At 39.7% G+C, this 11758-nt stretch overlaps 1 protein-coding gene across 2 annotated transcripts in view; it reads right to left on the bottom strand.

Annotated features, from left to right (window-relative positions):
- The window catches only part of SHPRH (SNF2 histone linker PHD RING helicase), a 50916-nt gene extending 39713 nt beyond the window's left edge, over positions 1-11203 (bottom strand). Inside the window, exons 1-9 of one of the 2 annotated variants that reach the window (XM_034060660.1) lie at positions 11072-11203; positions 10535-10711; positions 8311-8977; positions 7780-7909; positions 3742-3960; positions 3347-3425; positions 2824-2974; positions 978-1083; positions 212-468 (exon numbers count right to left, since the gene is read on the bottom strand). In XM_034060660.1, coding sequence (XP_033916551.1) covers positions 212-468; positions 978-1083; positions 2824-2974; positions 3347-3425; positions 3742-3960; positions 7780-7909; positions 8311-8946 — 1578 coding nt within the window. In that variant the 5' untranslated portion in view covers positions 8947-8977; positions 10535-10711; positions 11072-11203. Of the gene's footprint in view, positions 1-211; positions 469-977; positions 1084-2823; positions 2975-3346; positions 3426-3741; positions 3961-7779; positions 7910-8310; positions 8978-10534; positions 10822-11071 lie in introns of those variants that run through there. The other variant, XM_034060661.1, reaches the window with a different exon arrangement.
- Positions 11204-11758: the final 555 nt, after the last annotated feature.

The raw sequence follows: 11758 nt of genomic DNA, 5'->3' as shown, positions 1-11758 counted from the left end.
AAAGTATAAACACCAGATGTAATTAATATTTTAGCCCCAGATTTGATCTACTTATGATTTTTGCTTCTTTGTTCATGAATGTCAAAGCAAATGCTGTAGTCTTGTTCATTTTTATCAATAAGCCAGTGTCACTGAACTAATGCATGCAGACAATGTGACTGAGATCTGCCTTCGCAACATGCTTTGAGGTAACTACAGCAGCATGTTTTACCTGCTCTTTGGTTCTTTCTCTCCTTTTCTGTTCCTTGTAATTCTTTCCCAGCTTGAAAGACCCAGCCAGACCATGTCCTTTGACTTGCACTACTACTTGTTCTGCGATCAGTTTTTCTAGAGTTCTTTTCAGAAGCCGTCTATTTCTCTGTATGTCGTATCTATATACAGCACTGATGTACTTAAAGATTGCAATAATGGATGCTCCTTTCTTCACATTCATTTCCTTTACAGCTGCTAATATCATCACTCGTAAGCCTATATGTAGAATCAAAGCAAAATAACTTACTGCTCAGATAAAATGAAAGTTACCTTGGAAAATGCATATTAACAGAACTCCAAACACTGTTCTGCATTTTTTAGATGAACACAAAGACAGGCAGCAGTCCTGACAACTTGAGGAAAGCTACTCAAGGTAGCCCAACAAATTGGTACATTTCAATGATTCTAAGATAATATTTAATAGCAACAGAAATAAGTCACTCCATTTTCTTACTGAAGCTTGTAAAAAGTGTATTTCAGCTAAATGTATAAACTCTTTTACAATGACTTTTAGTTATATGGAGCTCTGTAGCACAGAGTTCCGAGTTGGTAATTTTACAAGTGTGGATCACTTGTTTGCAGCATGCAATCCTACATCACAGTGCTCAGCAAATGAATAATTTTATTTTTCAGAACTAAAGATTAGCCTTGAACTCATATAGTCAGTTGCCAATATAAGACTTGTGCCAAAAGCAAAATGTATTAATATCATCAGGAATACTTACTGGGATATTGTATTTTCTCCTTCAATTTAAGCTCCATTTCCTTTGGCTTTTTCTTTTTATTTCCTTCTAAAGGTTGAGGTGGAACAAAGAAGTTCACAAGCTTTCCCTAATACAGACAACATTAAATAGTTATTAGCTGATGTCTCTCCAGTCATTCTGAGCTCCACTAATTTTTTCACACCTGAAAATAAGCATGAGCTGCTACAGATGTGTGTTCAGGGAGCTAATTTTTAGTGTACAGAGTGATACCCCATTTGGCTCAGTTTCTTGGCAAATGGTCCTCAGCACCCTACACTGAGAATAGAAAGAGAAGCCCTGCAAGCTGCTTGGTCCTCCACAACTTCAGAATTAATCACAGGAATCCCCAGCTGTAAGAGGTCAAGGTTACTGATGAGGGGAGGAAAATATGTATTTAACATGCAACATGAAACACAAAAGGAAGTAAGCAATACTGACTGAAAAACCCTAGTAGCTATAGAATAAGTAAGTTTCTCTTTTTAGGGATTACCCCGAAAATTATTATTAGTGATTCAGCAATAGCGATTTAATTCAAGAAGATGCATACTCAAGAACTGGGATAGAAAAAAAGAATCCCAAAGTTGGAACAAATACAGTGCCAATATTTCTATGATTGTTTTATAGCTGTATTCATTGACACCTTATCTGCCCTGTCCAAGTGGTTGCTTTGCAGAGTTCTTAAACAGTAACCACAATAAAACTCCAGATGCTGTCTGAGCCCTACAATTAGTTGAAATATTTGGAGTAAGTCTGACATTGGCTTACACAAGCAGGAGTCATACAGAAAGCCTGCTGGAATAGGAATAAAGCTGATTTTCCCCTCTCCCCCTGGGAAATCAGAAGATATTTTATATTTAAAGGCAAGAAAGATACAGATGACAAGGGGCCTTCCAGATGAGAAGAACAGTGCCTTTTAACCACAGGCAATGTCATATAATTCTGTTCAAGATCCCAAAACACTAGCTAACTGTCTCAACTACTCATACCATGAACCAGTTTGATAACTCCAGCTCTTCAAAAGCTATGGTCTCTAGCTGTTGTTGCTAGTTGATGTCCAGGTGCTTTAATACTAATACTCCCCTCTTCACACTCCTCAGTGCTGACCCTCTGATACATTTAAATATCAATTTATTCTGAGAATAGGGTAATTTTAAATTATAAAATTAAAAACCATCAGGAGATCATTATGAACAGATGTACAATGAAACTGGCTGCTATCAATTCAAAAGGATTTGATTCAAAACTCTTATCCACAGAAGCAGTAAGAGTTTACTTAGGATAAAGCTTCTCTTCCTTTAGAGATATCTTTTTGTTTTCATGAATGTGCTAAATTTTCACAGGATGCATGATAAGGAAAGTGAGAAAATTAAAAACTGTTGCCAAATAAACCCATTTATTGCATGAAATAGAGGGGGAACAGAAATCTTTATTATCTGAGTTTAAATTCTCCCTGTTTTAGCACAGACCATATGTCTAATGGTACTCATCAATACAATGAAGTGAAGGTGAGAATGATTTCCAATATAGACGAATTTACATATTTGTACACTCCTGGAGCACGTGTAAACTACAAGCAGACTACTAACAGCACAGCTGCCTGCTAACACCCTTGAACAATGGCAAACACTATCAATGACTTCTCATGCAAACCATTCTATTATCTATGCCAACAAATATCACATCCTACAAAACAAAAACTCACTATAATTTAATCCATCTTTAAATCTGTACTTCTACAGAACAAAAAGCAATAAGCTCAAGAGAAGTGCATTTACATTGGTTCTGAAAAGTATTTTCTTCATACTAAGCCATATCCTAGTTTTCTTACCTCAGGTAATGTCAGATCATCTTGTTTAATGTCTGGTCTGGTATGAGTCAGAATGAGAGCCAACACTTCTACTGTTTTTCCAAGACCCATCTCATCTGCCAAAATGCCTCCAGGCCACTGGGGTCCAGCAACTGGATATTCTCGGATAATACTAAAATTCAAGCACATTCCCAAATGAGTCCGTAACTACAGAAAGGTGTGACACAGAAGTATGTGTTCAGGGACTCACGCTCAGCATAGCTTCAGCAAGGCAAAGTTTGGAAGGTGAGGCATTAACTTCTATTAGCTAAGCTGAGACTGGCTGGGTTGGGGGTGAAGGCTGTTTAGGGTTTGGGGTTGGTTTTTCCCCCCCCCCCTCCCCCCCCCCCAAGATTTGAAGTATCACTGTTCTAATTCTTCAGGTGCTAACTGAAAAACAATAGTCACAATTTATCTTATATCCTCCACGTAAAATCTGACAATGAAGTTTTCACAAATAATTACCTTGAGGTGTTCTGAAAAAGAGTTAACTATAAAAACATACCAGCCAGTAAATGGATTATAGTAGATTTTTTCTCCATCCAGAGTGATGACCTCCCGCCACAAGAAGTGCAGTGCATTTTCTAAGGAGAAAGAGCTCATATTACTGTTACAAGGTTTCTCTATGGCACACTGCTTAGTATTGCTCAGCCTTATGTGATATTTCCAGACAAAAAGCTGATGTCTAACTTCAAAGTGCTTAATGACCAACAAGATACATCAACTGCTGTTAAGCACAGTTTAGTTTATCATTTAGTGTACAAACCAATCAACAGCTTTTACAAAATTAGTAATGGAATCATTAACAAAGTTTCTAATTAAACAGCAAGAAAACATTACTGCTGACAATACAATGCCACTTGCCTTAACTATGAAAGTTTTCCAGACCCATATACTTGCCACTGCTTGGAGTGCTTCTAAGGTTCTCTCGGTGAAGCATCCAGTTCACAGCCTCACTTTGGTATGGCCTCAGAATAGGAATTAATGCAGGATGCTGCACATCCTCTCTCAGTAACTGCATATCCTGCTGATGGGTGTGCCTTACAAAGTCATAAAGCTCTTCAATATTTTGTCGCTCTAGTTCCACATCAGATTCTTCCTCATCTTCCTCCAGCTCATCTGCATACAGCAAATAATTCAAGACAAGCATCAGCTTGTCAACTTTGGTCAACATTTCAGAAATTTTGCTGCAACATATTTATTTAACACATGAAAGTGTGCAAAGCAAAACATAATTTACACATTTGTCATGACTGCACCTAGATCAGCTAGCAGCATCAGGAAACAATGAGAACTACTTTCCTGACAGTTAAGATTAACATGCTATGGTGATCACAGAGGTATACACAATCAGCAAAGCTCCTCCTTCAGAATTTAGGAGTACAATGGCCAGACCTCATTTATTTGATAAACACCTTCCTCTGAATATTTCCAACTGATACAGAATCACAAATAACTCACATTTCAGATTTAAATGTTAACGTGGGTCAACAGACTCAGAAAGGGGGGAAACATAGTGGGTTGTCGAAGACTTGTACATTTTTCATGAAATAAAATGTTTCTTGATAAAATAACATGCTAAAACCAAAACAGGAGACTCTCTACAGTGAGCTTTCATGTTAACTTTAAGTTATCCATCTGGATAAGAAAATTGTAACAGTAGGACAACACAACTCTCACCAGTTGCATCACTGCAAAACTTCAGACAAGGCATACTTTAGAAATTAAAATCTCACCTCAAGAGAAGCATGTACCCTCTAGGACAGATGGCCTATCCTTCTTTTCTACCTTCTAGGAAAGAAGGCCTCGTACTTATATATTTTTTTTTCATATAATTTGGATATATGGGCATACACAGAACTTAGGCACTGTAGAACAAAAATTAATGAAAAATTCTAGTGTCAGCACTTCAAGAAACTGATTTAAGATGAGGGAACAAAAGATTTAGAGGATACAATTTAACAATGTTTCAGGTCTCAAATTAAAAACATCAATACCAATAAAACAGCTGTACAGCTCTGCATTTCAAAGAAAGATACTAACCCTAGATGGTATTGGAGGTAAATCCACCTTGCAGAATTTGTCTCCAAAAAAATTTAGAAGTAAAGGCCAGCATTTTCATCAAAATGTGATCTCAAAGTATAACTTCAAGTATAATATACTGATTAAAGGAGGAAACAGCTAGGGGCAGGCACAATTAAATCAAATTATAGTTATGATATCTAATGCTAACAAAGAAGAGATGCACCTGATACAAACACCAGAGAGCTTAATCTTAAAGCCCCCTTCAAAAAACAGAGCTACTATGAGGACTCCTCAGGGAAAGCAAGAGTTTCTTTCATTCAAATGAATGGCAGAAAATGGTTTCCAAAACAGTAGGAACTGATATGTATATGTATGGCACCAAACAGTGCCCTTCCTAATCCTTTAAAGTCAATGGAACAATTCCAGTGCTTCACAAGGGCAAAGAGCTCTGAAAGACAAGAAGCTTCCATAAACTCATGAAAACTGTATACATACATGTAAAGAAGGCAACAGGAGTGCACATGCGGACATGTGCACAATGTTCTAGCCAAACAAAAAGCACTAAACAGAGCATGCAGCTTTATAGACTACAGAAACCATTCCAAGGTTCCACAATCCTTACTTCATGGAAAGAACAGAGTGATTGCAGAGTATAACTTTGACTAGTGAAGTCAATTTATAATGACACTTATCATCATACTTGCTAAAATAACAGTTTCAAAATCTCGTATTTCAGAGCATAATAAATTGACGTCTTTATAAACTAAGTTTACCCAGATTTTTACAGGGAAGCAAAGACTACAAAATACTTCAAAGTGAAATGTTTTTCCATACAATTAAATGTGCTTGGTCCATACCTTTCTTGTTCTGCTCATTCTACCAAAGATTTTATTTTCAAATTGAATGATTCTATGTACCACAGGGATTTTCTTAAAGGGTTGCTAAGGAGGTTTAGGTCTCTCTCAGTTATGTACTAAACAATGGATGTTCAATTATTCTTTCAACTAGTTAAAAACATAATTCAATTACTTAGCTTTCATCTTAGTATTTTTTACCTTTGAGAAACAGATGGTATTGTACCATCCAAAAATTCAGTTTTTCTAATATGTTTGATAATCAAGTACTCTAATTAATTACTACAATGAAATGAACTAAAGTTCTGCTATTGCACCTGCAATAGGATCTTACTGTTTTATCTGCAGGGCAGTTTCCAAATTGTATAAGAATATGTACATCACAGAAAACATCTTTTCCCTCTTTATTCTACATATATGGAAAACTTGTTGCTTCACATTTGATAATGACCGTGCCATACAAAGGCAAAAAAAAAAAACCAAACCCAAAACCCAATCAACCTCTTATTTGTACAAAGAATTTATTCTTCTTAAGAAAATTGATGGAAAAGGGTGTATCGTATATCCTATTGCCACATACTATACGTCATATTATAGTTCCATGACACTATGGGAAAACAAGCTCTGAAACATTTACCATTCACCACAATAAATAGCAATTAAAACAATTTTTTTTTTATTCTAAAGACCGTGGGTTTTTTCATATTAAGAAAGCAGCTACCTGGATCCATATGTGATCTATGCTTGTGTTTTCACTGAAGCAACAAGAAGCAACAAATATGTAATACCATACAGCAGATACAGTATAGAAACCACTATAAAACCAGTCGCTTGCTAAAACAAACAAAATCTCTGTAAAGAAATTTTTAAAAAAGGTGGTTAACCCTACAATAAATGTTCAAAACTCATCAAGTTTCTGCATGGTAAGTGAGCCAACTGGAGAAGGCACCCACTGGACCTATAATTTTTGAGCAGAGAAGGACCTGTGGAGGATGTGATGGTTGGAGGCTGCCTTGGGCATAACAATCACAAAATGGTAAGAGTTTTTAATTCTCAGAGAATTAAAGAGGAGGAGTCATCAGAACTCCTGCGTTGGACTTCCAGAGAACACACTTTGGCCTGTTCAGGAGCCTGGTAGACAGAGTTCCACGGGAGGCAGTCCTGAAGGGCAAATGAGTCCAGGATGGCTGAACCTTCTCTTGGTACACCTCAGGTCTTTTCTGACAGTTGCATGCTTGTTTCTTTGCAGCAGGTAAGGATGTACAGATTTTACTGTTATCTTTTCCTTTTAGCTTCTCTTTAGCAAGTTGCCTAATTTTTTTTTATACAATTCTGCTTTTTGAAATTTAGTACAACTATACAAGGAATGCTACCCTGCTGCTTCTGCAAAACCATCAAAACTCACTATATATCAGTCAATGTTATTGAGTCAGTCTTCAACTAACATTCTGAATGCATCCTAAACTTAGGAACAAGACCAAGGCTTTGGGTTTCCAGTTTCCTAAGCCATCACAACATGAAGTGGTGATTGATCACACTAAAAATCCATATCACTACTGCATACAATGTAGCAGACATACCTTCAATTCCAAAATGATGACAGGGCCCCTATTTGTAAATCTAGCATGTTCTTAAAACTATCACGAAAATGCATTTTGCAGTAGTTTATCCTATAGCTGCTTTATAATATAAACTGAAGAGAAATTCTGCTGCCTCAGTTGTGTGTTAGGCACTAAACTAGGAACAAAAGCTTTCCAACTTTAATTCCTGGGTTTTTTTTAAAGAGTTCCTGTGTAACTTTGGCAAGCTACTGTAGATCTATTCAAACAACCCACACAAATCAGTGAAAACTCCACTTACTCTGAAAAAGTAATTAAACTATTTAGTATATGATCAATGGTCAGATAATAATATGGGAAGAATTACCTAATAATATTATGTTGAAAAAAACCCTTGTTCTAGATGGCAGGAATAAATTAATATTTTCCTTTACATTTAAAACTACTATGACAAAAAAGACACAAAAATTATTCATCAGGATTCAACTGGATCACATTACCTGGAATTATAAAGCTGTAGAACTTCTCCATGAGTTTTTGAATCAGCTGATTAGCTTTTTTGGGTCTTCCACCTCCATCACTGAGAAACTCTGGTTTACTTAGCCCAGCTTCCAGAAGGTAAATTCCAACCTGTGAAACAGTTATACAAGTAATCATTTCATTAACTGCTAGAATGACAAGATTACTATAAACATAAGAGTATGACAATAACAATGATGCTTTGAAAAATAGTAGATGTAGACAGATATTAAAAAATCTACTAAAATCACCTTACAGAGGATTCTGCGCCTTGCAGCTAAAAGCTTCTGCGATTCCCTTGGGTATTGCATTATGACCAGTACAACAGTAAAAAGAAGTATTTTGGAAAAACAATGAAAACATTTCCAAAAGCATTTAGAAATTGTATATTTTCAGCACATTATAAAAATACACGATAGCTGCCAGAATTCATTGTTCATAGGCTTTTATTTTAGATTTAAAGGAAAAAACCCCAAACTTTTAAAATGCAAAACAAATATATGAACCCATACCTTTAAAGCTTGAGCCTCTCCAGGTCTTTGATAAAGTCCAATTATCTTTTTCTTTTGCAACCATCTCAAGCCTTCCAATATTTCACCACCTAAAGTTGGTTCCACTAAAATACATTGTTCATAAGCACCCAGGTATTCTTTTGTTTCATTACTGTACTCTTCTCCACTTCTTTCATGCACACAGACCTGCAGCTGATCATCAGAGTCTCCTCTCATCAAAGTAAAGCTTCTTTCACTGAATTCATCAGTTAGAATTTGCTCAGAAGAAAGATGAAGAGCAAATTCTCCCAGCAAAACTTTCCAGGACCCATCCACACGGTATGGCAAGACTATAATATTTAGCTGTACTGACATAGGAGTCAAGATGGAGTAAGAGTCGTCTTCACTGGTAACTGTCAAAAACTTAACAGATTTTGTGCCACTGCCTTCTTTTTGAACAAGGTCTTCATCAGTGCTATCATCATTTATAACAATGAAGGATGCAGAAGTGCTTGGACCTGGAACATGGTCCTCAGTCGTTTCATCATCTAATGTTATCATCTCATTTCTCCGGTCTTCATGCATATTCCAGCAGAGCTTTTTCTTCTTCTCCTCATCTATTTTTGATGGAGGTACACGTTTTCGACGACTACTCATTTTGTTGTCTTCTCAACAGAACTTCCAGTCTCTGCGAGATGAAATAAATTAGTCAGCAGTAAGTGTTACAAAATCAAATACCCACACGGAAATTTCAGTGCAGTAGCCATTAAACTTGCAAAAAGTTTGGACAGAGATAATGTACTACAAAATGTAACCATTCTAAAGAGATTTAGTTTCACAAAACCTCACCTGTCCCTGTGTCATCACCCAAAGCTGGACAGGAAACGTTTGCCTTGTACTTTGTTTCACCATTCTGCCAAACAGCTACAAAAATCAGTAAGAATGCTACATTTCATAGCTGTTGCTCGGAATCTTGGGGGACGGATAAAAAACAAGCATTGGAATTCCCCAGAGGCTGGGGTGGAGGGAGGTGGCAAACGAAACTCCACAAACAAAAGTGCAGGAGTTACAGGAGATATGGGGATGTGTATGGAGAAAATACATATACAAAATTCTCCCTTCCTTTCAAAGCCTACACTCAGATGAAACTTTAAGCCAACTTTATGCAGGGCTAGTCTGAAGCTGACACTACATAAAGCATGGTTTAGAGCCAAAACTATCAAGTTCCATCCTTAGGACAGAATTGCTTCCTACTAGTATGGAATACTTCATTTTCTCAGGAAACTGTGCATCCTGGGATTTAGATATAAAAAATGCTTGTAGAGGAGTCCTTACCTATTCTGGTGGGCATGTTGATGGGATCAATCAGCAACTACTACTGATTTTGACTAACTGCAAAGCTAAGGCAAGATATATGTCCAACTCCTTCATGAACCTCAGCAGTAAACAGATTTTGTTGATAAAATACTAGAAAATAAAGTACATGTGCTAAACAATACATAGGAAGACACAAATTATGGAATATTAGACCCATCTGAGAAACTAAATATTCAGAACTACAGGCTCATACTCAAATACTCAAACAAACAGTAATTTTTTTTAAATATTATTTTTATAAGGAGCCTGAACACAGCAATGCATGACCTCATATTACAGCACTGTCTTTGCCAGCAAAAACAGGAAAACATTTAGATATCCATGTTCATTCAGTGTCTGCATGCAACTTTTAAAGAAACGTAGGAAAGCAAGAGGCAAATATTCTAAGCAACTAAATCCAGCATCCCACAACCTAGTATTAAAAGGGTTTATGCTGGAACAGGGAAGAATTCATGGAACTCTGAATAATTTTTAAAGGGCCTTACAAAAAAAAAAAAAACAAACAAAAAAAACCAAACCAACCAACCAAAGAAAAACATTGTTTTATAATTTGTGAAAGTCAAAAGAAATACTCGGTATATACAAATCTTGCTGTGTTTGACTTTCAATCACAACAGAATTAAGGAAAGGAAACTTTTGAGTACTGCTGATGTAAACGAAGCAAACCCCAACAGTGAGCACACGTTACAACACAGCCCTCAAACCAAAGGCAGGGTGATTCCTACATCACCAGGCCTGTATGTGCACACCAATTTCAGCACCTGGCGGTGGGGTGTAAACTTGAGAGAACTGCAGCTCTGTTTGGGTAGATCGGTTTTAAACTCTTACGGCCAGGAAACAACCATGTCTACGACGCGAAGGCACAAACCTGCAAGCAGAATCACTTGAAGTCACCAGTGGCGGCCCGGAGGTAACGCAGCACCGAAGCCAGAGGTGCCAGGTGCCTGCGGACTGCCGAGACAAGGGGCCCCGGCCGTGGTGACACTTCCGGTGCCGCCGTTCACCACTCGCCCCGCTCCATCGCCAGAAGGTGGTCAGGTCTCCCCTAACGAGTAAAGTTACTGAGAACTCGGGAAGGAGACGCCCGAGAAGGTTTCACCTCCCGCGACACCGTCACCGGAGGAGTCAAGGCAGCTATCACTAGCCCGTCCGCCGCCGTGCAATCCCGGCCCGTGAGACCAGGCGAGAAGCGAGCGGCTGGCCCGCGGTACCCAGGGACGCTCAGACAGGCCCGGGTCGCACAGCCAAGCCGCCGGCCGCGCTACCACCAGCAGGCCACTAGCTGCGTAGGGCGAGCCAGCAGGCAGACGGGCCGGCCTCCCCAGTCCCGAGCCTAGGGTGGTCCCCGCTGCGGCCGCTGGCGCCGCACCAGTGAGGAGAGCTGAGCTGACCGCCACCAACGTACCGAAAGGGTAACGCTGCTGCGGCTGCCCAAGCGGCTGCGGGTCCTTCTCACGGGGGACAGTTCCCCCTCAACGGGCTGACAGCTGCGGTGGGGGGAGGGGGAAGAAGAGAAAAGGGGGCTCAAAACCCCTCCACCGCTGGCGGAGTCGGTCTGAACTCCAGGGCGGGGGAACGGGAACTGGGGTGCGCGCGCACCCACCCCGGCCCAGCCGCCGGCCAATGCGACGGGAGGAAGATGACAGTGCTCCCCGCCCCACGCGTGGCACAGGAAACAACGGGAAGGAGACCGGCGGCGCAGGCGCGGGATAATGACCTCCGTGAGGGGCGGGGGAAACGGAGCTCGGCCCGCAGCGGGGCGCGTCGGGGGGAGGATCCACATCGAGGCGATAGCGTCATTGGACGGTGTGCGCAGGCGTACGCGGGTGAGGGTGTCGGGGAGTTTGCGTGCAGTTTGGGTGTCCGCCTGGCGCAGGGAAAGCCTCCTGGCATAACGAGGCAGGCGAAACGGGAACGATCAAGGTTAGGCTCGTGAGGAATGAGGCTGGAGGGTATTAGGCATGTTAAAGCCCCACATTGTGTCTGTGAGGTGGGGATTGGTATAAGGGGTTATGGAAGAAAATCCACTTGGGGAGAAGTAGATGAAAACGTTCTGGCTCAGTGACACCAAGCCCAAGTACACTCACCAGCA

Source organism: Melopsittacus undulatus, chromosome 3, assembly GCF_012275295.1.
Source record: "Melopsittacus undulatus isolate bMelUnd1 chromosome 3, bMelUnd1.mat.Z, whole genome shotgun sequence".
Taxonomy (NCBI): domain Eukaryota; kingdom Metazoa; phylum Chordata; class Aves; order Psittaciformes; family Psittaculidae; genus Melopsittacus; species Melopsittacus undulatus.
This window is presented reverse-complemented; position numbering and strand designations above follow the sequence as displayed.